This window comes from Pristis pectinata, chromosome 13, assembly GCF_009764475.1.
Source record: "Pristis pectinata isolate sPriPec2 chromosome 13, sPriPec2.1.pri, whole genome shotgun sequence".
NCBI lineage: Eukaryota > Metazoa > Chordata > Chondrichthyes > Rhinopristiformes > Pristidae > Pristis > Pristis pectinata.
This window is the reverse complement of record NC_067417.1, coordinates 36,235,168-36,259,002: the sequence shown is the minus strand read 5'-3', so window position 1 is coordinate 36,259,002 and position 23,835 is coordinate 36,235,168. Positions and strand designations below refer to the sequence as shown.

General features: G+C 38.0%; 1 protein-coding gene across 1 annotated transcript in view; it reads right to left on the bottom strand.

Moving 5' to 3' along the window:
- The window catches only part of slc12a4 (solute carrier family 12 member 4), a 62,458-nt gene extending 38,899 nt beyond the window's left edge, over positions 1-23,559 (bottom strand). Inside the window, exons 1-4 of the mRNA XM_052028715.1 lie at positions 23,340-23,559; positions 5,021-5,115; positions 3,428-3,559; positions 1,182-1,328 (exon numbers count right to left, since the gene is read on the bottom strand). Coding sequence (XP_051884675.1) covers positions 1,182-1,328; positions 3,428-3,559; positions 5,021-5,115; positions 23,340-23,475 — 510 coding nt within the window. The 5' untranslated portion in view covers positions 23,476-23,559. The remainder of the gene's footprint in view (positions 1-1,181; positions 1,329-3,427; positions 3,560-5,020; positions 5,116-23,339) is intronic.
- Positions 23,560-23,835: the final 276 nt, after the last annotated feature.

Genomic DNA, 23,835 nt, shown 5'->3' with positions numbered 1-23,835 from the left:
GTATACATTACAAGAGCAAGGAAATCATGATCAACTTCAATATTGGTTTGGCCATAAAATGTGTCCAGTTCTGGGTACCATATTTTAGGAAAGATGTCTAAAATTTAGGATGCGTGCATAAGAGATTTACCGGGGATGAAGGACCTTGTGGATAAATGGAGAAGCTGGGGTTGCTCTTCTTGCAACAGAGGAAGATATGAGGAGATCTGAAAAAGGTATTTTGAATCATGAAAAGGGTATAGGCAGAAATAGGTATAGGGGACCTGTTTTTGTTGGAGGGGTCAAGGACTCGGGAACACAGAATATACATGACAGGCAAAAGAACCAAAAGTGGCATGAGGAAAGTTTCTTTAAAATCCAGAATGTACTGCCAGGGGAAGTTGTAGAGGTATATTCAATTGTAGTGTTCAAACAGGAGCTGGATGAGTTCTTCAATGGAAAGGATTTTCAGGGTTATGAGACAAGGGTGGGAGAGTTGCCACTACATTTTCTCCTTTCGCTTCTGAATTCTCTTTTACATGCTGTACAGCATACTATCCCAGTCTGACATGGGGTTCACTTGGAGAGATGGCTAGCTTATATAGGTTAATTTAAGGGGTTATTGGGGAAAGTGGAGGTGGTTGGAAGAGATCAGTGGAGTTGATATTGTAGAAGTGGACTTGGAGCAAGGGTACCAAGTTCCATTCAAATCCATTTGTTTCAGGAGTGACCAGTTATGATTGCTCTCAGAATAGTGTGTTCTAATTTCTCCACAATGCTTCAAGAGAAACATTGAACAAGGTACTATCTCATTTGGTGCACAACTGTCCTAGAAGTTCCAACATACAAGTAAACACTGTGCATTCCCTAATATTAAAGTTACCCAGATGATTGACCCTGTTAATTCCCTGCACAGAATCCTCCCAAAACTAAGGAGTTACTTCAAATGACCTGGCACCTCATTTTCTATTTAGTCTATGAATGGTCATCAACATCTAAACAAGCTGTTTTGCGAGAACAGCATTTGCATATTAAGAACATTTTGTGTGTGAGAGCGAGAGAGCAAAAATAAGTTCTGAGCCCTGGTTATAAAATGAAGAAAAAGATTCAAATTTCCTGTGCCAGAAATATTTTAGGCGAGAAATTTTCAAATGATGCATTTAGCAATGATAATACAAAATGGATGACAATATGGTACTTACACAGCAGCAACACATGAACACAATACAAAAAGATTGCAAGACCCCTGCAATTCCGACAAGCCATGTCAAACGTAAAAATAGAATGACTCCAAAGATATTCTGTAGACAGGGCAAGTACACTCCCATAAGAGTTCCCATACTTGGAGACTAAAAAAAAAGGAAAAGAAATAGCTATTTCAGTATTTTCATTTGAAACTATAAGCCATATCATAGAGATCATCTGGTCATAAGAGTACAGAAATAGGCCTTTTGCCCACCATGTCAATACTCACCATCAAGTGCCCATTTACACTAATCTCATATTATTCTCCCTGTGTTCACATTAACTTCACACAGATTCTACCACTCATCACACACTATAGGCAATTTAAAACGGCCAATTAACCTACCTACCTGCATGCCTTTGAGGAAACCCATGCAGAAACAGAGAGAATGTACAAACTTCACACAGTCAGCACTGAACCTGGGTTGCTAGAAATGTGAGGCTGCACCAGTTAATTACTTGTCCATTTAATGATTTTCATACATCTTAATGAATGATTATGAAAGGATCAGCATTTGAGCAGGACCTTTCACAATCTGAGGATGTCCCAAAGCACTTCACAACCAATGAAATACTTCTGAAATTTATTTAGTATTGTAACAATTTCTTAGTGAACATATTCAAAAGCAAGTCTGCATGTCCAGATATATTTCACACTTGCTCTTTGAATTGTTCAGCAGACTAAAAACAAACATCAATTCTAATTGACTGAAAACAAGTTTGGGAACACCAATTCCCTGACAGGCCAAATACAAAGGAAGGATAAGACAACAAAAAGAATCTCATCATCTATACATACAATGGCTTTGCTAAAAGTCAAAATTTACTTATTTCTCTTACCAACATTTTGACTAATGCTACTGGCACAATCTCTGCTGATGACATTTGCAATGCGGAAGCTGTCCTTCACAGATAAACTCAGCATTTTTCCTTCACGTGTCACTTATCTTTAATGTATGGCAGCTGTCAAAAATCCAGGAATTTCACCAACAAATGTAGTTGGAAAGCCAGGCGTGATTAGTAAATAGTAATTTTGCTCAATTTTTCACACATTGATTAACCTCTACTCTGGGATATGCAGAAGTCAACAGGCCTTCACTACAACAGCTGAATAAGCACATGTCTGGACAGTTATGGTCCAAGGAACTATGACTTAATCACTTCAGTTGCATTGCCCAATGTACTGTCTAATGGAATGAGAGCACAAATTTGTGCTTCACAAGTCCAAGCTCATTTTGCAAACAAGAGCCAGTCAGCTTCATGATGAACTTGTGACAATTCCCCAGCACCTACACTGGGGAAGGTGGATGCCAAAGACTTTTCTTCAATTTTGTGGGAGGGACTTATTCTCAATTTATGCTTCTGCCTAATGTGATGTCATTTACAGACTCAAAGGGCTTGCCAAAGGCAACAAAGAAGAGCAATTTTGCTGCAATGGATCTGGAAAAGGCAAGCTCCCATTTAACCACAGTTTACACACTATAACTGTGCAAAGAGCAAAACTGATGGATAACATCTGTATTGTGCTATAATAAAAACAGAAAATGCTAGGAATAAGCACCTGCCTGGACATTCAGCAGGTCAAGATGTCTATACTTGTCTAAAACACGCTGTTTTAGTTCTCTAGGTTCTGGTAAATATGTTACCAATCTAAAATATTAACTTTGTTTGCCAAGGATGCTGCCTGTCTTGTAACCGACTTTTAAAATTTACCATGATAGTGAAAATGCTAAATAACCACAGCATTTTAGACTTGCATCCAAGTTATGCTGAAAACTATTTAAAATGATTAGTTTTGGCGGTCTGTTTGAATGACACAACAATCAGTTCGCTTATAGAATCAAAGTCAAAGACTGGATGACTAAGATATTTATTAGTCACATGTACATCGAAACACAGTGAAATGTGTCTTTTTGCATTACTGAGAATGTTCTGGAGGCAGCCCGCAAGCGTCGCCACTCTTCCGGCGCCAACATAGCATGCCCACAACTCCTAACCCGTATGTCTTTGGAACGTGGGAGGAAACCCACACAGACATGGGGAGAACATACAAACTCCTTACAGACAGCAGCCGGAATTGAATCCGGGTCACTGGCGCAGTAATAGCGTTACACTAACTGCTACACCACCATGCCAGCACTGAATAATGATTACTGTAAAAAAAAGATTCAAGTCAATAAAACATTAGTGAAGGTGTAATTACCTTGGGGGGTTTTTTCTTCGAAATCTCTGCACTTTCTGCTTCCTCGTGTTCCTTTGCTCCCTGAGTAATGTTTGTGTAGTTAGCCAATCTGCTGAGCAGTGATGATACCTTTGGTCGAATGTCCAATTCCTCCTGAAAGAGAAGAAAGGAAAATATGCATCATAGCTATTAAACGATCACAAAACAATTATTTTTCAATTTATGAATATTTGATTTAAGTATTTTTGCTATAACACCATTTACTCTTTGGGGCCCAGGTAGATCGACTCCTTGGGCCAAATGGCCTCTTCCTACTTCATGAGAAATGAGATTTACAAAGCCATTTTTCACTCTAAAGAATAGGGAGCTACTGTGTGCATAGAAATACACTGTACAGAATGGCCATAATGTATTTTTCCCAGCCTTTTTGATTTTCCTGGAATCCCATTTGTAATTCGAGGAATGGTTGTACACAATTTGTATTCTCTCAAATACACTGTTAACTGACATATTGATTTGGGGAAAGGGTGGGATTATTTTCCTAAGTGGTGCAAGGGTGCAAGAAGTCCTTTGTCAATGCCCTTCCAGGTCTGACCTTTACTGGTATTGGTTTATTATTGTCACATGCCCCAAAATACTGTGAAAATCTTTTGTTTTGTGTGCCATCCAGAAAGATCATGCCTTACGTAATTAGATCAAGGGAGTAAGAAGAAAACAGAATGCAAAGTATAGTGTTGCAGTTACAGAGAAATTGCAGTGCATGCAGACAAATAAACTGCAAGGGCCACACCAAGGTAGATTAGGAGATCAAGGGTTCATCTTTTAGTAGACGAGAGATCTGTTCAAAAGTCTGAAAACAGTGGGATAGAAGCTGTCGTCGAGTCTGGTGGTTCATGCTCTCAGGTTTTTGTATCTTCTGCCTGACAGGAGAGGGGAAAAGAGAGAATACTTGGTATATTCTATGCTTATGTTTTTCTGCAACAGTTCATTAAGTACCGTGGTGTGGAATAAAGTTATCACTTTGCTTCCCTGGTAGTAGAAATATAAATGCAATCAGATAAAACAAATTAAAAGTTTTTCATTAACACAAGAACAAAGTGCATCCTGTTCACTTTGGCTGATCAGTAATAGAATACCACTCATGCCTCAGCGTGATCAATTTATTGGATGTCATAAGTACAAATGAACTTGCCTTAATGTTTCTAATTGCTTACAAAAGTGCAAGTGCAAATGATTTAAATTACAAGTGAACATTTTTTAAATTGTTTACTTGAGAAACATTCAAAGGCTGTAAAATGTTAGTGTGATGGACCTAACAGCATTAGGGATGCACAAGGCCTTGTTGCTGCACAGGGCCTAGCCATTTCGGATTGGGATAGCTTCAGTTAGCATTGACATTGGCTGCCTGGAAAAATAAAACCTGTAGTTGTTATACTTATCAGTGTGGCAGCTTGATGCTGGCCACAAGTTAAACTTCCAGAAACAAAGGCAGATTATACAAAGCTGCTCTGTTTAGAACTGAGAATTATACCAAATAATATCAATATGCTTCTATTTCAAATAAAGGGAGAAAATTCTGAATGCTGAGGAAGTTATTGCATTGAAAAATCTTACCTCAAATAAGGCCAAATTTCTGTCATAATATTCATTTCCTTTTGAAGAGTTAGTGCTGTTAAGGAAAGGACTATCTTCTTTGTGGCATCCATGACCTAAAAACATTTGTAATGCACATCGATGAAGAATTGAAAAGCAACAGTGTTAAGAGCATGCCATGCAGTACACTATCTGCACTTCCCATTAATTGCTACACATTATGTAATAAACATTGTCTTTCACATTTAGCGTATTCATTTTCTGTTTTCAGATAGGTAGATAGAAAATAGATCAACAAGTATGAGTACACCTTACTCAGCTATAGGATAGAAGGGGGCCCTGTTCCCACCCAAGAAATACGACCCTGATTGCAGCACACTGAAGTTTTTACACACAAAGCTTTCCATCTTAGCGGTTAAGAGAAATATTTCAAACTTAATTGTAAACTATGAGTGGTTTTGTGCTGTGTATCCACCTCATTCACAAACAGATAGTGCCAAATTTGCTTTGCATGGAATACTTTTAGCCAGATGAATAGAATTTCACTGTTTGAAGTGATTTTGAACCCAGATCCTCTCAGTGAATCAGCCACTCAGTTTTCTGCCATTAGTAAAACATTTACCCTATCTGATCTGTACTCATGTTGGATCTTAAGCTTTTATGAAAAAAAAATGTGACAAATCAGAACAAATTTTGCAAATATGAATGATTGTTTGAAGAGAATTTATGTTCAAAGTTGCCCATTCTTTCTGCAGTTGTCATTTGTTTAATATAGCAGTTGAATAAAAGAAGTGTCCAATGTTAAAAGTGAGTAGGAAAACTAATAAATAGCAACAAGCTGGGAGGGGGTTGGGGGGGGGGGTGGTGGGAGAATACGAAAAAAAGTGAAACGGCCATCCAATCATCTCATTCATTGGGGAGAAACTCGACTAAAATGAAACCCAAGCTTCCTCATGCAGTATAAAGAGCATTTTCTGAAGTGACGTGATGCACCAAATCAAAAGTCACAGATGGTTCATGGAGATTAAAGGGGAGGCCTGGTATTGGTGTTTGGCATGGTAGGGAAAGGGAAAAACTGGATGAGAAGTAACTGAAGATAGGACCTAAATCTTGGTGGCAAAGGTCCATGAAATATGGTTGGGGGCCAATGCAGACAGGTTTAAGGTGAAAGACAAAACCAGCTGCATGGAAGAGTTACAATTTTGATAATCCCATTCAAAGATGACCTTAAGATAGAAAAAAGGCTACTAATAAAGAATCTGTGTGCATTTCATACCCTTTCATTAAATTGTAATTGCACATGTGGTTTTGTCTATTCTGACTATTAATTAGATCCTCCCGTTACAGCAAGCCAAAGGAGAGGACTGTCTATATTTGGGAGCTGAGGAGGGTGGGGTAGAAGGATTACATTCCAGAACACATGAAAAGAGACAACTTGGAGCTTCTGAAATTTCATCATTTCCAAGCACACTTGATTAAAACGGATGGACATTAGTGACAGCTGGAAGATTCCCAAACCACTGTTTATACAAAACACAGACCCAAAACTAAGCTAACATTCTATCATTTATGCATACATAGCACTGGACATTTTCTGGAGTTTGTCGTCAAAAGCCAATTAAGAATAAATCTAACAAAAGGATGAACAATATAATCTTTGTTGAAGCAATTACTTGTTCTCAACAGAAAAAAAAATTGTAACTAAGCCATTTCAATCAAGAGTTACTTTACACAAGCTAGGTCTTTATTCCTTGGAACATAGGAGAATGAGGGACAACCTTATAGAAGTGTTTAAAATTATAAGAGGCATAGATAAACAGATGGTAACAGTCTTCTCCCCAGGGTAGGGGATTCCAAAACTAGGGGGCATCGGTTTAGGGTGAGAGGGGAAAGATTTAAAAGGGACCTGAGGGGCAAGTTTTTCCACGCAGAATACGGTGAGAATGAGCTGCCATAGGAAGTGGCTGAGGCAGGTACAATAGTATCATTTAAGAGGCACTTGGATAGGTAGATGGAGGGGCAGGCCTTGTAGGTATATTGGCCAAACACAAGAAATTGGGACGAGGTGGGTGGGCACCGTGGTCCGCATGGACTGGTTGGGCTGAAGGACCTATATCCGTGCCATATTGCTCTATGACAATGATTAACAGTAAAAAGCACACACTAGACTGGAATACAAGCTTGAGTAATATTTATCTAGTTCTAGGAAGTTTGGTCAGTTGTCATTAGAAATTGTAATTGCCCAAGAATGCAAAGATCAACTCCAAGTGATTACAAATCTAAATTAAAGTTGCAAATGTAAACTATTATGCTGTGTTATTCCATGATAAGTGCATTTTTGTAAAACAAGAAGAGCATGACAATATTTCAGGGGTGGGAAATCATCAGCTGTCACAGATGCCGCTGGGCTTGTTGTATTTCCAGCATTCGGTTTCAAATTAGTTTCTTTGCTGAATTGTCTTTTTTTAAATTTAGTTTTCTGTACTTGATTTACCATTCATTTTGCTGTGAGATATTAGCCAGATCTTCCAATTAAAAGCTGGCAGTTCGACTTGGAACTACTAGCTCTTATCTATGTAGTGGGGTGAAAGTTCAGGACTCCTGATTAAAAGCAATGGTCCTGAACTTGCACTCAGCTTATGTCTGACTGTGGGACAACTGCATTCTGCCACTGAACTCCTCACTAAATCCTGCTAGGATCCACATATTTCGGGAGCTTGCTCAGCAATTCAGCTGGAAAATTTACACAATGAACATTGCACAAGTCCACTGGGCACATTGTAGACAGAGAAAGTCATTCATAAACATTCACTTTCAGCATTGACATCCAGTAATCCTCCAGAACTAGCTCTCAAAGCAACTGCAGGGAGCACCGATTGTCAGCTTTGCTTGGAAAAGACTTTAGCTGCATTGGTCTCACCAAACACTGGGATGTCATCCAGAGACCTACTCCAGAAAAAGCAGGCTTTGTGAGCTGGTGACTGGAAAGCTCGGGTTGTTTTCTCTTAGCTGAAGATCTGAGCCAATCTCGTTTAACTGGAAGCAGGAGAATAAAAGAATATGCTTTTCTCTGGTTCATGAACTCCATGATACTGGTACATGAGAAGATGAACTGATTTGCTTGATTATATAAAAATTTTATATAATCAAGCAAATCAGTTTTATACAGATATCACTCATCTCTTTCCATTTAATTATTCCAAAATACCTCTGTTTGACATTGCACATAGTTTTCTAGAAGTGAAAAGAGTAATAGCTCTGTTCGTCAGAAACAAAGCATTAACAGATCTGATAACATTTTTGCATATTACCAAAAAAAAAGGTCTTTAAAAAAAATCAGTTTTGAAAGAGGAACTACAGATAGGTGGGTTCATTTCTCGGAACAATTTGCTTCACAAATCCAGCAACAGAGCGGCACTGTTCGAGTGCTTGGCAATTTCACTCTGCAGTAGACTAAACCCCGATGGCAACTTGTTCAATGAGGCTTTCACATCTTAAAAAGTCTTATTTTTAAAAAAAGTTAAAAAAAAAATCAGTAAATCTGTGGTTTCAGGCACAGTTAAATAATTGCATCATTTAAGAAGTGCCCTTAGGTCGATTCTTGCAAGCAATCGTTAACTAGGGGTCGATTTACAGCACAGATTGGATACGGCTTATTCTGAAAGCTATATTTTTCTCATTTAGTAGGATGAGGGATCCGAGTGATCTGAAATAGATGATGTTTCCATCTTTTACTGAGCTCTGAATCTCGATAAAATTAGACCTTTGATATCAAAATAGTCGCCAAGGTGCATTGAAAAGATATGCTATTTTATGTCATATAACACACAGAAACTGGCTTGAAACTATTCACATTCATAACACAGATGATTGTTAGAGCTAATGGGCAACTGGAGATGTTCATCCCATCAGTCTTCCATTTACCACAACAGTACAACTGCTTTTCTTCCCCCTTCTCAACCCTGTCAATTAGCCCTCTTCCAGCAGATGCCCAAATACTTTTTGAAAGTTTCTGAGAAATTTCATTCCAACACACTCACATGTCACATGTTCCAAACATTGGCAACCTCTTGGCAGTCTTTAAAAAAAATCCTCTCAAGTCTATTGCAATTAAAGTCTATGGCCTTTGGTTACTATTCCACCTGCCAGAGGAAATGGTTTCCCCCCCAGTTTACTCAAACTAAACTTTTAGAAATTTGAATACCTTTATAATGTTCCCCTTCAACTTCTCCTGCTCAAAGAAATCAGTCTCATCCTCACCTGTGGTAATAATCTGAGAAATTTTAAGTGAATGCTCTGTAAGACCTTGACATCCTTTCTGAAGTGTAGTGAATAGAAATGCAAATGTTCATGATGCGCTTGTTTTTGTATTCAAAGCTTCTATTTATAAAGGCAAGTATTCCACACCCATTATTTAAAAAACTCACCAACTCTCCCCACAAATTCAGAGATGTCTAGCATTCTACCCTTAAAATCAATTGGAATATGCTTAAAAAAGTAAAATGTAGAAGCAACTTAAAGATCTGCAAAGTCATAGCAACACATTTATGTTTAGGAAGGAAAACAAACCTTCATATAAAGAGCTGCCCTGTTAAAAATTTCACATAAAAATTGCTAAGATGATATAATATGATCAGAATCAGACTGGTTAGACTCTGAAACATATCAACATAACTTTGCTCAAGAACAGACTTGTGCTTGTTATTTTAAAAGCCATGATTTAAGTTTGCTTATGACATTCTCTACTAATCTCTTCAAGAGGAAATCAATTCAGAACCTTCACAGCTCATCTGGTTTGCTAACCAATGCAGAAAAGGAATTTGTTCACGATTTGTCAACACAAATTGGCCAGAATTTTAGTGTTCACAGCAATTAGGATTCAGTGGGCTACGAAGCTATGAATTTATCATCAACTAAAAGGAACCTGCAGCATCCACCAGTCAGACTGATCTGCAAATCAAACTGAAGAATTCTTGCAGGCACCAAACCAGAAGTAAGTCTGGAGTCAGAATGCATGCAGAAGTAATTATTACATAGTACAGTATTATTAATTTAATTGCATTTCATTCAATAAGGCTTAACAATTTCAATGGCTTTTACAGCATGACTTTTGCAATGTCCAGTTGAAAGTTGCTGTCAGATTTACATAGCAACAACAATCAGAGTTGACAGTCTTGTTGTCATTATAACTATACAGTATATTCCAAGATAGATGGTTGCTGACTATCACAAGCAAAGGACAAATCTTTTCCTTAAATGCTGGTTTTCTACATCCTCATGGTGTCACATAATGCTTTGAAACTAATGCTAACTTTGGAAATGTAGTCACCCTTGTTTTGCAAGCCAATTTTGGTATCATTTGAACATCGCAGATCCCACAAACAGCAATAAAATGAATGACTGGTTAAGCCTTTTTGGTGATGGTAGGTTGAATAAACATTGGTCAGGAATGGAACCAGAAAATTCTTTTTCTTTTTTTTAAGAAAACCTTGGATACCAATTTCATTATAACACCAGTGCCATTGTCCTGGGTCAGAACAGCTAAATTGGCCAAGAACAAAGTTTCAAGCTGGGATGAGTTCAAAGATCACTATATCCCTATCTGGTATTCTGAAATTTTGAATGAAATTAAAATCTGTTGTTTTACAAGATTTTCTTTATTCAGATAAGTAAAGATTAACAAAAATTTTGGTGTGAAAATGAGAACTGCCATAAATCTAAACTTCAATTCTTTTAACCATTGTTCAAAGTTTCACTTGGCAAAAAAAAAGTCTTAGAATCCATTATCCAAAATGTTAGCTGCCAAGAAATGGTATTACAGTCATGAGGGGCAGACATCAAAAGAATAGAATCCAAAACTCACTAGTGTTCAAATCAAAAAGAATTCTAATCCGTATGAGGAGCATTTGTCGGCTCTTGGACTGTACTCACTGGAGTACAGAAGAATGAGAGGGGACCTCATAGCGACATTTAAAATATTGATAGGAAAGGACAGAGTAAATGTGGCTAGGCTGTTTCCCTTGGTGGGTGAGTCCAGGACCAGAGGGCACAATCTTAGAATTAGAGGGTACAGTTTCAAAACAGAGATGAGGAAAAATTTCTTTAGCTAGAGGGTGGTGAATTTGTGGAACTCCTTGCCACGTACAGCAGTGGAGGCCAGATCAGTGGGGGCGTTCAAGGAGGAGATAGATAGATAGATATCTAAATAGTCAGGATATCAAGGGATATGGGGATAAGGCCGGAAATTGGGATTAGAATAGGGTTTTTTTCTTCTTCTTGCCCCATTCCCCATTTCTATTTCCCTTTCCCTGAAGCAGACTCGATGGGCCGAATGGCCTGCTTTTCTGCTCCCTTGTCTTGTGATCTTGTGAATAAGAAAAACAAATGCCAATTTTGCAGTTTAACACAGTTTTAAAAATTTTGTTATAGCTGGGAACATGTGACTACTTGCATTTGTACCTGCAGTTCGCAACCACCATAATTTAAGGCCTTCCTCAAAACAAATTCCAGGCTAGGTTTTGGTGACCATCCCTTCTGATTTTCTATGCAAGCTGTTGCACTGCAAATTAACAAGCTCACTGCTTTGCAAGCAACATAACTTGGGGCCCTCCTATACAGAGGCAATGAATCCCAACATAAGCTTGAGGAACAGATGACCCAAGCTCACTGGTTTTATGCCATTTGGAGCTCATGGTTTCCTCCAGCATCCTCCAGAACATAATCTCCTGAGGAGAGACCATTAATGATCTGACTGACAAGGCTCTGACCAACACAAGGCCTTCCTGACAGTATGTGACCAGCTTCACCGCTGAATGGCCCCAAAAGTGGTGAATGCCCACTACATGCTTACTGGCTTTGATGTGTAGACTAACCCCTCAGAATACTGTTGTCTTATTGTATGACTCACAAGAGGAAAGCAAAGTTTGGAATGGTCAAATTTATTGTCTCAGACTTTGTGATAAAACTGTCTTCCAACACAATGATGACACAAGGCAGAGCAATTTTGCTCCTCTTGGCTTCAAATCAAAATAAAAGTAAACAACTTGGCAGCCAGACCTCACGGGGAGTAAAATGGTGATAACAGTTTCTTGCAAGAATTGCCAAACACAAGGTTCAGACGTGTTGGAGCACTTGATAAGAGAATCACAGTGTGCTTCGAATGCAGAAGAAACAAATCATTGCCAAGATTTTCATTATTTAACCCACTAGAAATTCCTTTGTGGCGATGTGCTAATTACAATTAATGCCATAAAATATATATGAAATGATTAGAGCTGTCAGTGTTGTCTGGATCACCAGTAATGGGGATCACCTGCTGACACAATGCCTGTACTTTCACCTCTCCCCTTTCTACCAACCTAAGTAGTCCTTCCAGGTGAAGTAACAATTCACTTGCACTCATTCCAAGCTACTGTATTATATTCAGTGTCAGTGTTCACAAAGTGGACTCATCTATTTTGGAGAAACTAAATTCAGATTTGGTGACTGCTTTGCAGAACACCTCTGTTCAGTCTGCAAAGTATACCTGATTGCTTTAACTTGCCATCCCATTCTTACTCTGCCTTCAGTGTCTGTCTGTGGCCTCCTGTACAGAGGCAATGAATCCCAACATAAGCTTGAGGAACAGCACCTCATCTTCTATTTGGGCATATTGCACCCCTTGGGACTATGTTAAATTCAACAATTTCAGATAACCAGCCTTTCCTATAAGTGCTAGAACTAGCCAAGTTTTGATGCAAGATCATCCACCTGTAACATTAACTCAGTTTCGTGCTCTCCACAGATGTTGCCTGTTCTACTGGGTATTTCTACCAACTGCAGTGTTCAGCACCTGCATGTCAGTTTCACAAAGATTCCACCACCACCCCCCCCCCCCCCCCTCAAATCGACCTCATTCATCTATTAACTAGATGGCATTGTTTTAACTTGGACAACCTTGGTTTTCACTTTATGACAGATATTCCCTTGTTTTCTCCAGCACACCCCTTTCCCTGCAACTTAAAACTCTCTTGTTTCTTCACTTTTCCAGTTCCAATGAAAGGTCATTAGCATTTCAGGTCAACTCTGTTTTTCTCTTTTCACCAATTCTACCTGATCGATCAAATGTTTCTAGCACTTTGTTATTCCACGTCAACAAGATTGATTTCTTTCTTGGCTTAAGCACCTGGGTTGCTCCAGTCTTTCTCCATAAACCAGTGAGAAACATCACCAGAAAACCGCTGGTGTTACAGTAACTGAATCTAATTTTAAGGTTTAATATATTCTTTTTATTCCTCTCACCAAATTAGTTAATATAGTTTGCTCATATTCATCAGCATTAAAAAAACTTACATGTTTGAATTTTAAAATTAGAATTCAGAGAACCAGACAAATAGCAGTATTGTCTGTGCAGTTGTAACCCTCCAGTCATTCAGCTCATGGAGACTGTACTAGATCTTTCCAGAGTATTCCGATCTGTTGTATTCCCTCTTCCTCCTAGCCCTGCAAATTATTTTTGCAAGTGCCTATCTAATTCCTTTTGAAAGCTCAAACTGAATCAGTTTCTAAAATTTCAGAAAATTGTTGGCCAAGTAATTAAAAGTGGGCAAAAATGTTACATTGTATTTTGTTTTCCAGACAGAATTTGTCAGTCAGCCCATTTTACAGAGTTGGCATCAAGCTATACTTTTCATAAGACACTTGCAGGGGCTACTGCTGCTGACAACAATGCAATTTTTGCACTATAACCCAGGTGATGGCTGATCATCACTCCAAGTAGGATTGTAAGCATCAAACTTATGATCTTAAAGAAATCCCATTGTCACAATTATTTAAGTACTTACTATATCTGAGAACTGTATTTCAAAATGAAGTATTAAAATTACAAATAAAGTAGAACGCAACATCAGAATAATACTGATCAGTCTTAAGTGTCACTTCGAAATTTACTTTGAGCTTAGAACCCATCTGCTTCCCGTACAGCATAAACTGCCTCTCAATCTCCAGGATCACCTTCTCAAATTTACAGGCTTCTTATCCCCATTACTAATACAGTACCCTTTTATACCCTTTTGTCAGCAAATACAATGAACCACAAAGTACAAAGACCATTCACAGTAATCAAATCTACTTTACAGTTTCAGCACATATATGCACATATTAAAAGCTCATAATCCAACCCCAAAGGAGGAAATTACCACAACTCAGATTTATGCCAGCAGGAGGTTGACTGAAGATGAACAAAATTGAAGGAAGCAAAATGCTCAGAGTGCTGGATGACTGTAGAAAGTTAAATAGATTGCACATACAAGATCATGGAAAGACTTGAAGGATGAGAATTTTAAGATTATAGCCTTGGTAGAGAGCGATTCAAATTAACAGGCCACAAATCACAAGTGAACAGGACATTTATCATTGGATTTGGGCATCGCTGGCAAAGCAAACATTTATTGCCCATCCCCAATTATCCTTGAGAAGGTGATGTTTAGCCATCACTTTGAAATGCTAAACTCTTTCCAGTGAAGGTACTCCCACAGTGTTGTTGGGAAAGCGTTGCAAGATTTGGACCCAATGAAGAACAGTATGCAAATGGGGATGGTAACCTGCAGGTGTGGGTTGGCATATGGACAGCAAAGTTTTGAATGATCACCAATTTACAGAACCTTGAATAATAAAACACAAAGATGATATGACCAATGTAATTCAAGGCTACAAGACAAAGAAGCAAGAATACAATAGGAGCAGGATTAGGCCACCCAACTCCTTATCCCTGCCCCGTCGTACAATGTGACCATGGCAGATCTGCCCCAGGCCTCAACTTCTTTTCTCTGTCCTTTCCCCCCTACAACCCTCAATTCCACAATCTTACTGAAATTGAGTTACCTCCTCCTTAAATACATCCAATGATCAACACTCCACAAATCTCCTGGGCAGAGAATTCTAGTAATTCACCAGCTTCTGCAAGGAGAAATTCCTACACACCTCAGTTTTAAATTTACTATCTCCCTTTCTCATAACCATGTCTTCTTGAGACTTTCCCCCTGGTGGAAACACCTCAACATCCACCCCATCCGACTCACGTTTGAGTACATTTTAATAAGCTCCCCTTCATTCTGAGGAAGGCCAATGCACCACAATCATTGAAACAGAATATGTTACTTGATTTCCTTCTGCAGTGTGTTTCAGTGCAGGGGCAGAAAGCCAATAAGGAAAATCAAACAGAGAAATGCAGAAAGGTTAAGTGTAGATTTGGGAGATGATAACATTTAGGAACTGGAAGGATGAGGAGAGATGGGAAGTGGGGCAATTGCTTAGAAATAAATAGCAAACCAGAGTATTTTTGACAGCATGAAGATAGCAGATTTGAAAGGAAGTGGGACTTTAGCAGAGAGAAAGGAACTGTTTATCACGTCAGCGAGCATGTAATGGAAATGAGATTGAGGGCAAGAGAGGAGTCTTACAGGCAAGAAGTCCTAAAGAGAGATAACAGAGAAACTAGAGAAAGGTACACACAAAAGGAAACCTTCATGAAAGCCTGGTTTGATGGACTACTTAAACAAAAGAGATCAAACAGAGTTAACTGGAATCAATTTTAGAGATAATCTTAAACAACTTGTTGGAGAGGTGGGTGAAGAGGAGCAGGGGAGAGGGTTTTAAGGAGCTAGTCGATAGAGAAGAAAGCAAGTTGGCGTTAACTTTGGATTTCAGGACAACACCAACAGCATAGTGCAATTTTGGCAGAGGAATGCATGTGTTCCAACCACATCCAATAATGAATGGCTAAACCAATTATGCATTGAAATCCACACCTCTTGAACCAGAGAGCAAAGTTAGAGACTGAACTGTAAACCTAACCTCTGCAAAATTGCCTGTCAAAATAGATTGCATAAACTGAGCCTGACTCAGCACTTTCCTCACTCTTAACAAAACTTCTTGAACATTCTTTCCTATCATTTCCCAAGCTTCTTATCCAGTTCTGAAATTGATCCTAGAACTCCAGAAATTTGAGTTTAATTCATTTTAACACTTAAGCTTAAAGCAATCAGTGTTCTGACCAAGAATCTGTATTCCCTTTATTCATTTGTACAGGTCCAATAAATTGAGTATTTATGGAGAGTTGTTTACAGCAGCTGTGGGAAGCTTTGGTGACAATGGTAGTGCTGTTTTCTTGTTAGTCTGTATGATCACATCTCATTTTCAATTTGCTCACAAAACCTGGGTTACTAAAAACGTCGATTTCCCAGGTTTCAAGTTTCATAAGTGCAAGTAGCATTAAAGTGAGACACCAACAAATCAGAAAAATAACCTTAAGACTTAAAAGTTCTGAAAAATAATTTCAGAAGCCTATTAAAACATAATCATTAACAACTTGCGATTTAAACAATATACATTTCAAAAGAATATTGGTATCAGATGAAATATATATAACATAATTTGCACAATTTGTAACTTGACTAAGTCATATTTTTAAGGGTGTATAACTGGAGTAAGTTTTTGTTGATTAATTTTAAAGGATGCTTGAATTGGTTTCAAATAAATGGACACAATTAATCAGTTCTTTCTAGTTACATTGGTGGGTATCAGTGTGATGTTAAAAATGTATAATTCAAACTTTTAAGTAGTAAAATACATCCCATGATAAAACTGCATTTACTTTCTTTCACATTTCTCCTTCTCTAGCAATGCTTAAGTGTTAAGAAAAATACATACATGGAAATGTATTTGGAAATTTGAACCCATTACCAAAATAATTGCACTACAAGACAGAGTTGAGAAAAATTCTTTTTCTGTAAGGCTATCTTCTCTAATGAGCTAGGGGAGTGCTCTCAATTCATTCACAAAGCAAAACTTCCAACATCAGAATATGTCAAATTAATTGGTAAAGAGATTCTTTCAAAAACAAGACAAACTTCTGTGAGCCAACGTACATCTATTTCACATTTTTCTTAATTTATCTGACTTTTACTCAGTGAAGTACTGAAGACTGTATTGTATTTTTAATTATTATTGTTGCTTGTAAAGTAATTCTTGTATTCAAATTCAACCACAGAAACAACCTTTTAGGAAAAAATTAAGAAAACATTCTGCAGTTAGCAAAATACTTGCCCTTTTAAAACGCTGTTTAACGATAATTAATATGAAACTAAAAAAAAAATTTACCACTCATTCAACATAATAAGGGAGAGGCAGGAGAAATGGCAATATAAAAAGTGTTTGAAAAAAAACAAAAACATGGAAGTTATTAAAATCACTCCTCTTTGTTGGAAAATGCCATTTCAGAAAGGTCATTAGACTGAAACATTAACTTTTTTTCTCTCTCCACACCTGCTGATTGATCTGTTGAACATTTTCAGTATTTCCTGTTACTATTTCAGATTTCTGGCATCTTTTTCACTTTTTGACGAGAGACTGGATAGGCTGGTTTTGTTTTCTTTGGAGTGCATAGATGGGTTCAAGATGCCATGGTGAACCAAATGTTCTGTTTCCTTGCCGTACAACTCCATGAAATACGCAATGATGGAACAGGTTCAGAGAACATGAAAAAACCAGAATCAGAAATAAGGGCTAACTATTAGGGGAGGAGTACAGAGCCAGGCAAAACAGATCATAGAGAGAATTAGAACAGAACAGTACAGCACAGGAACAGGCCCCTTGGCCCATGACGTTGTGCCAAACTAATTAAATTAGTAATCAAATGCCCAACGAAACTAATCCCTTCTGCGTACACAAGGTCCATATCCCTCGATTCCCTGCACAATCATGTGCCTATCTAAGAGCCTTTTGAACACCTCTATCATATTTGCCTCCAGCACACCCCTGGCCACGCATTCCAGGCACCTACCACTCTCTGTAAAAAAAAAACTTGCCCCACACATCTCCTTTGAACCTATCCCCCTCACCTTAAATGCATGCCCTCTGGTATTAGACATTTCAACTCTGGGGGGAAAAATATGGGCTGTCTATCTATGCCTCTCATAATCTTATAAACCTCTATCAGATCTCCCCTGAACCTCTGCCGCTCCAGAGAAAACAATCCAACCCAAACATCCCAACCCAATTGAAGGGTGAGAATGTAATAAAGATGTTTCATAGGGTTCTGGAAGCACACTACTTGGTACAAGTTCGAGGATGGTCAGCATAAGTTTCAATCACCCCATACAAATTAAGGATTGAACAAATGATGCCATACAGGAGTTCATTAGTATAGTCTAGTTAAGAAAGACATAGATGAGGCTTTCAGCAACCAATAAGATACAGCAGAGGCAATGTTACAGAGGGGAAAATAGGCAGTGTTAATAATGCTGTGAATATGTGGTGCACAGCTCTTCTCAAGATTAACTGACAGTAAAGGCACAAGTAATCTGATTTGGTTTCATGCAAATACTAGGGAGAAAAACAAAATTAATAACTACAGAGCAGGGATTACTTTAACAAAAGTTAGTCGATAGTGGAGTGGCATTGGAAGAGTATGCTCTGGTCAACCACATAAAAAGCTAATGATAGGCTGAGAAGGATCATTGTGGCGAAGTTAAATTACCACTGCCACAATCAATAGCTTGAAACTTGTTTCTTTGATAAGAGTTGCTTTCATAAAATAACTCAGGCTGCAGCTTGATTTGGTTTCAAGGATTCAAACATGGAAAAGATGAGCAGGAATTTGGAAGACTGCAACCTATTTACGGACTTGAGAGGAAAGGGGGTTGGAGATAAGAGTGCTGGTTTGCAAGGACAGGTCAATCAGGGATCATTTCTCCTAAACAAAAGAGTGATGATGACAGCAGATTTGAAGATGGGTACGGTATCCCAAATGTAATATCGAATTAACTGATAATAAAAATATTAAAATATCAGTTCATTATAACATTTTCATATTCATGGGTGCTGCTGATAGCTCATAACATAAAGAATACAATTTCTTCATGGCCCTGAAATAAATACTTCAAAAATTCAATCTCCAATTCTTTTTTCCTCCCAGAATCTAAAGCACAAATCCCTTCAATTCCTGCTCGTATACAGATTGCCAATCAGGAAATTCTGTAAGCTACATTCTCTTGGAGCTCTCTCGACTGCTATGGTTAAGATTATTCAGTTTGATAGCTGGTACAATTTTTATTTTCAATGTTTCTCTTGGACGGTATGTCTATAGGCTTTTATGGTGCCTTAATGCCAGGACAATGGAAAACAAATCAAAAAAATTAAATTCATATAGTTGCAAGGTAAAGATATCATTCTTCCAGGTAACTATTGATAAACTGAAAATGTCATTCTAAATAAATAGTTGCAAAAATCAGTCAATTCATCAGCAAGTTATTGTACTGTAATCAATATCTGTACTGTGGACACATGGATAATTCAGATCTGTCACATTTTTGAAATAATTTTTGAATTATTTATTTTTCCATGAAATGGAGTTGAATTAGGATTACCTTATCTAAAACATAGTTTCCATGAGTTTCAAAACAGACGCATCACAAGACTTGTGGTTTTATACTAATTAATCCTTTACTCAGACACTCAACAGTATGTGGTTCACTCATTTGTCAGTGTTCAGAAAAAAGGATAACCCTCACTACTGTAACCTGTATTAGTCTGTGAAAAGGGCCAGCTTTGCAAAACAGAGCTAGAGGATATTTTCTCCTTCAAAGGCAATCAAGGTTTTGGTGGCAGGTAGACAAAAGGCAAACTGAAGTAGATTGGCTATGCCCAGGAATGACACACAGATTATTCTGTTGTAAATTACGACAATCCAATGAATTTTTTTTCTTGCATATGATCAAATCCTTGTCTTGGGTGCAACCACTCCCACCTTAGTCAGAGGTTTGTGCTTGTCCCTGGAGCTCCACTCCAGGGATAAGCACCGCCAGGCTGATAATTCAGTACTGAGATAGGGCTTACTAATGGAGGCATTATTTTTCCAACTGATGCCATAAATCAGGGCACATCTGCCCACTTCTATAAAATAAAAAAGTAATTAATTGGTGTTCTATAAAACATGCATACAAATTAGCTACAATGATTATCTACACTGTGACATAGACTACACTTCAAAAGTAGATCATTGGCTGAAAAATCTTTCTAGGGACCTGTGTAGATAGCAAAGTATTATACAAAAGTTAAGTTCTTCCATATGATTACTCTGCATGCTTTATTTGTGGAATAAGGTAGATTATGAGTCAAAGTTTACAAAATTTCACTTTGTCTCTCTTAACTTGGACCATATTTGGAGAATTTGGAAAAGATTTACAATGGCAGAGACTCATGTCCAATTTGGATTTCAAGGAGGTAGTGCTGTTACTCAGTCAGTAGACTTAGGGCAGTTTGAATCAACTTCTATTAATAGAAATGAACAAATTGCATTAAATAGGGAATATATTTACAGCAGACAGAATAGATTTACAATAGAACAGCACTTTAACCTCTAATGTGTTGGACTCAAAGACATAACCCCCAAATTCAACCACATGACAAACATGACAAGTACTATTTCAACCAAAAGGTATATTCTATAGCTGTTAGTAGTGAAAAAGATGAGTGCTGCCTAGTTCAGTGTGCCTTAAAAGTAACCAGTTATTGATTATAGTGGTTATTACACAATTAGAGCAGGCACATTTAGCCTGGCAGAATTCCATTGATGCTCCATCTCTTCTGATGACATTGACTTCCAATTTCTTCATGTCTTTCCCAGTTTTTAGCATTATCACACAGAATAAGCTAGCATATGTCAGCAGTATTAATTCACACTACCTTTGGCAACCTTTAAATGACTGAGGCATAAAAACCCAGAGGATCACAATCCAAGAAAAATTGAAAAGTATTGAAATCAACCCAATTAGAAACATCACACTTGCTGTGCTCATGAATTGTACAAAGATTCACATTTTTTTTAAGCAAACCACCCACACCCATATGCATTCTGTTATCTGCAAGATTAAAATTCTGTGCACTTGCATGACGAGGATGGATCACTGCTTCAACAAAACTAGCCCATACTAGTTTTAAACAAAATACTATGGAACGAATGTAATCTTCTCATGAATCTTTTAACTAGCTATAAAGACAAACAGAAAAGCCAATGATGCTAATACATAACTTCGCATCAATAATTCTATGCACAAAATTAACAAAATAAACTCTGAAATTTTAACCACAAAAATGTCACAATTTTCTTCACTTCAAATTCTCTTCCAAATACCTATAGATTTTGGGGTGGTGGCTGAAGGCTGGAAAAATTGCAGGTGTTACACCCTTGTTCAAAAACAAGGTACGCAGATTAACTACAGGCTAGAGAGTTTAACCTTGGTGATGAGGAAAATTTGAAAAACAATAGTCAGGGAACAGAAACAGCAAATCACTTTGACAAGTGTGGAGTGATGCGGGTTCAATTGTAACCTTTAAGAGAAGTTTGGGTAGGTACATGGATGGGAGGGGTTTAGAGAGATATGGTCCGGGTGCAGGTAGATGGGAGTAGGCAGAAGATCAGGTGGCATGGACTAGATGGGCCGAAGGGCCTGTTCCTGTGTTGTAGCACTCTATGACTAGAGAAAGGTCTGCATGGATTTATAAAAGCAGATCGTGTCTAAATAACTTGATAGTTTTTTGATGAAGTAACAGTGAGGGTCGATGAGGGAAATGTGGTTGATGTGCCTATATGGATGTATATTTGTATATGTATATTTAGTAATGTGCCACAGAATGGCCCCTCATCAAGAGTGAAGGCCATTGAATAATATGGTCTGTAGCCAACTAGCCAAGTAACAGGAATCAGAGTAGTGATGGAAGATTCTTTTTGGGATTGAAGAGAATTGTACGGTGAAGTTCCCCAGAAGTCAGTATTTGGGTCATAAATTTCCTTAATGTTTGATTAAATAATTTGGATGGGTGCAGAGTACAATGTATACATTTGATGGTAAAACTTGGAGGCATAGCAAACTACAAGTCCCGTAAGAGACTTCAAGGAGATATAGGGCTGGTATAATTGAGTGATAGGTGGCAGATGAAACTTAATGCTGAAGAACGTGAAGCATTCCTTTTGTTGGTTAGAATGAGAAAATATAATATAAACAAAAGGGGAAAATTCTAAAAAGAGGGTAAAAGAACAAAGATCTGGGGGTATATGTGCATAGTTTATTGAAAGTGGCAGGGAAGGCCAATAAATTGGTTTTGAAAAACATGCAGGACCTTGAGTTTTATAAGTAGAGTCATAGTGTACAAGAGCAAAGAAGTCATGATGAACCCTTACAAAACACTGGTCAGCCACAACTTGTCTACTATGACCAGTTCTCTGTACCACACTTAAACTTTAGAGCGGGTACAAAAGAGATTTACTATAAGTTTTCCAGGGATGAAGGACTTCAAATATGAGGACAGATTGGAGAAGTTGGAACAAAGGAGGATGCAAAGAGATCTAATACAGATATTTAAAATCATGAAGATATAGACAATGTAGATAGAGAGAAACTGTTCCCATTGACAGATGGGTCGAGAAGAACAAGAGAATGCAGAACTTAAAAGATTGGCAAAATAACAAGTGTAACATGGCAAGTATTTTGTTTTAAAAACACTGAGTATTAGGGTCAGGAATCCACAGCCAGGCCTAGACACGGAGGAAGATTCAACTGCAGCATTCAAAAGGAAGCTCGATAAGTAACTGAAAGGAAGTCATTTGCAGGGTTATGGGGAGATGGGTGAAGAATGGGAGCAGCTGCTCGTTCTTGCATCGAACTGGTAATATTCGACAGGATGAATGGCTGCTCTTCATGCTGTAACCAGTGATTCTGTGATTCCATTAATTCAGGACCCCAAAATGGACACAACATCTTTTTAATCTTAAAACCAGGCAAATAGAAAAATCAAAAATGCACAATCTCTGCCCACCATTAAGCAGAGTATGCGAGTTATTTTTTTCTTGAAGCATTACATATAAATTCGGAGGAAGGAACAATATGTGAAAATAACTGCCTACTTATGGAAATAGCTTAAACAAATACGTTTTTCTATCAACTGACTTTGTTTAAAACAAGATTCCATCCTAAATGGTTATTTCACATTCCACTTGGATTATAAGGAAGCTCGTCATGACCTCACCCTTGTACTGGGTCTGCATTTACTGTAAGCTACACATTAAAACAGATTCTGAATGCAGTAAATCTACTTCCAAAATTAGAGATACCAAATTGTAGTTGATGAAAGATATCATAACTCAGGATGTTAGATCAATACTCTGTTTATAGACAGTTTGGAGTTGAAGGCAGGGAGGGTGAGTCAGGCTAGAATATAAGAAAGAAAGAGAGAGAGAGAGAGAGAGAGAGAGAGAGAGAGAGAGCAGCTGAAAAGAGACTTTCAGAAAGTTTTCACAACTTACCTTCAGAGCTCACTGTATCGTTTGGATCTCGTGAACAATGCCTGGCCTCTCTGTAATCAACCCAAGTCAATCCTTCCAAACTATCATAATCTGATGTGTGCTGTTCTTCTACCGGCACCACAGTAAACTGATGCATTTTCCAGAGTCAGGCTGTCTATTCTTTCTACCCGAGCTGAACAGCAAGGACTCTTTTGCTAAGATTGCATTCCAACTCTATGTGGTCACTTCCTCTGGGAGGAAATAACTGTAGTCTGGAACTCCACCCAAAGCTCAAACAGCAAATCTCAGTAAACCGCTCAAGTTACGTAAAAGTATCCTCATCTTTGCCCTCCACCCCATCCAACTCCCACAGCTAACTTCTAAGAAGATTATAGAATAGGAAGATAAAGACAGAATGGTACAAAAACACTTAAGTATTCTTCTGAAAGTTTAACTTCTGACAAACAAAAACTACTAATCCCCTCAAATAGATGAACAAATCAAAATTTGAAATAAA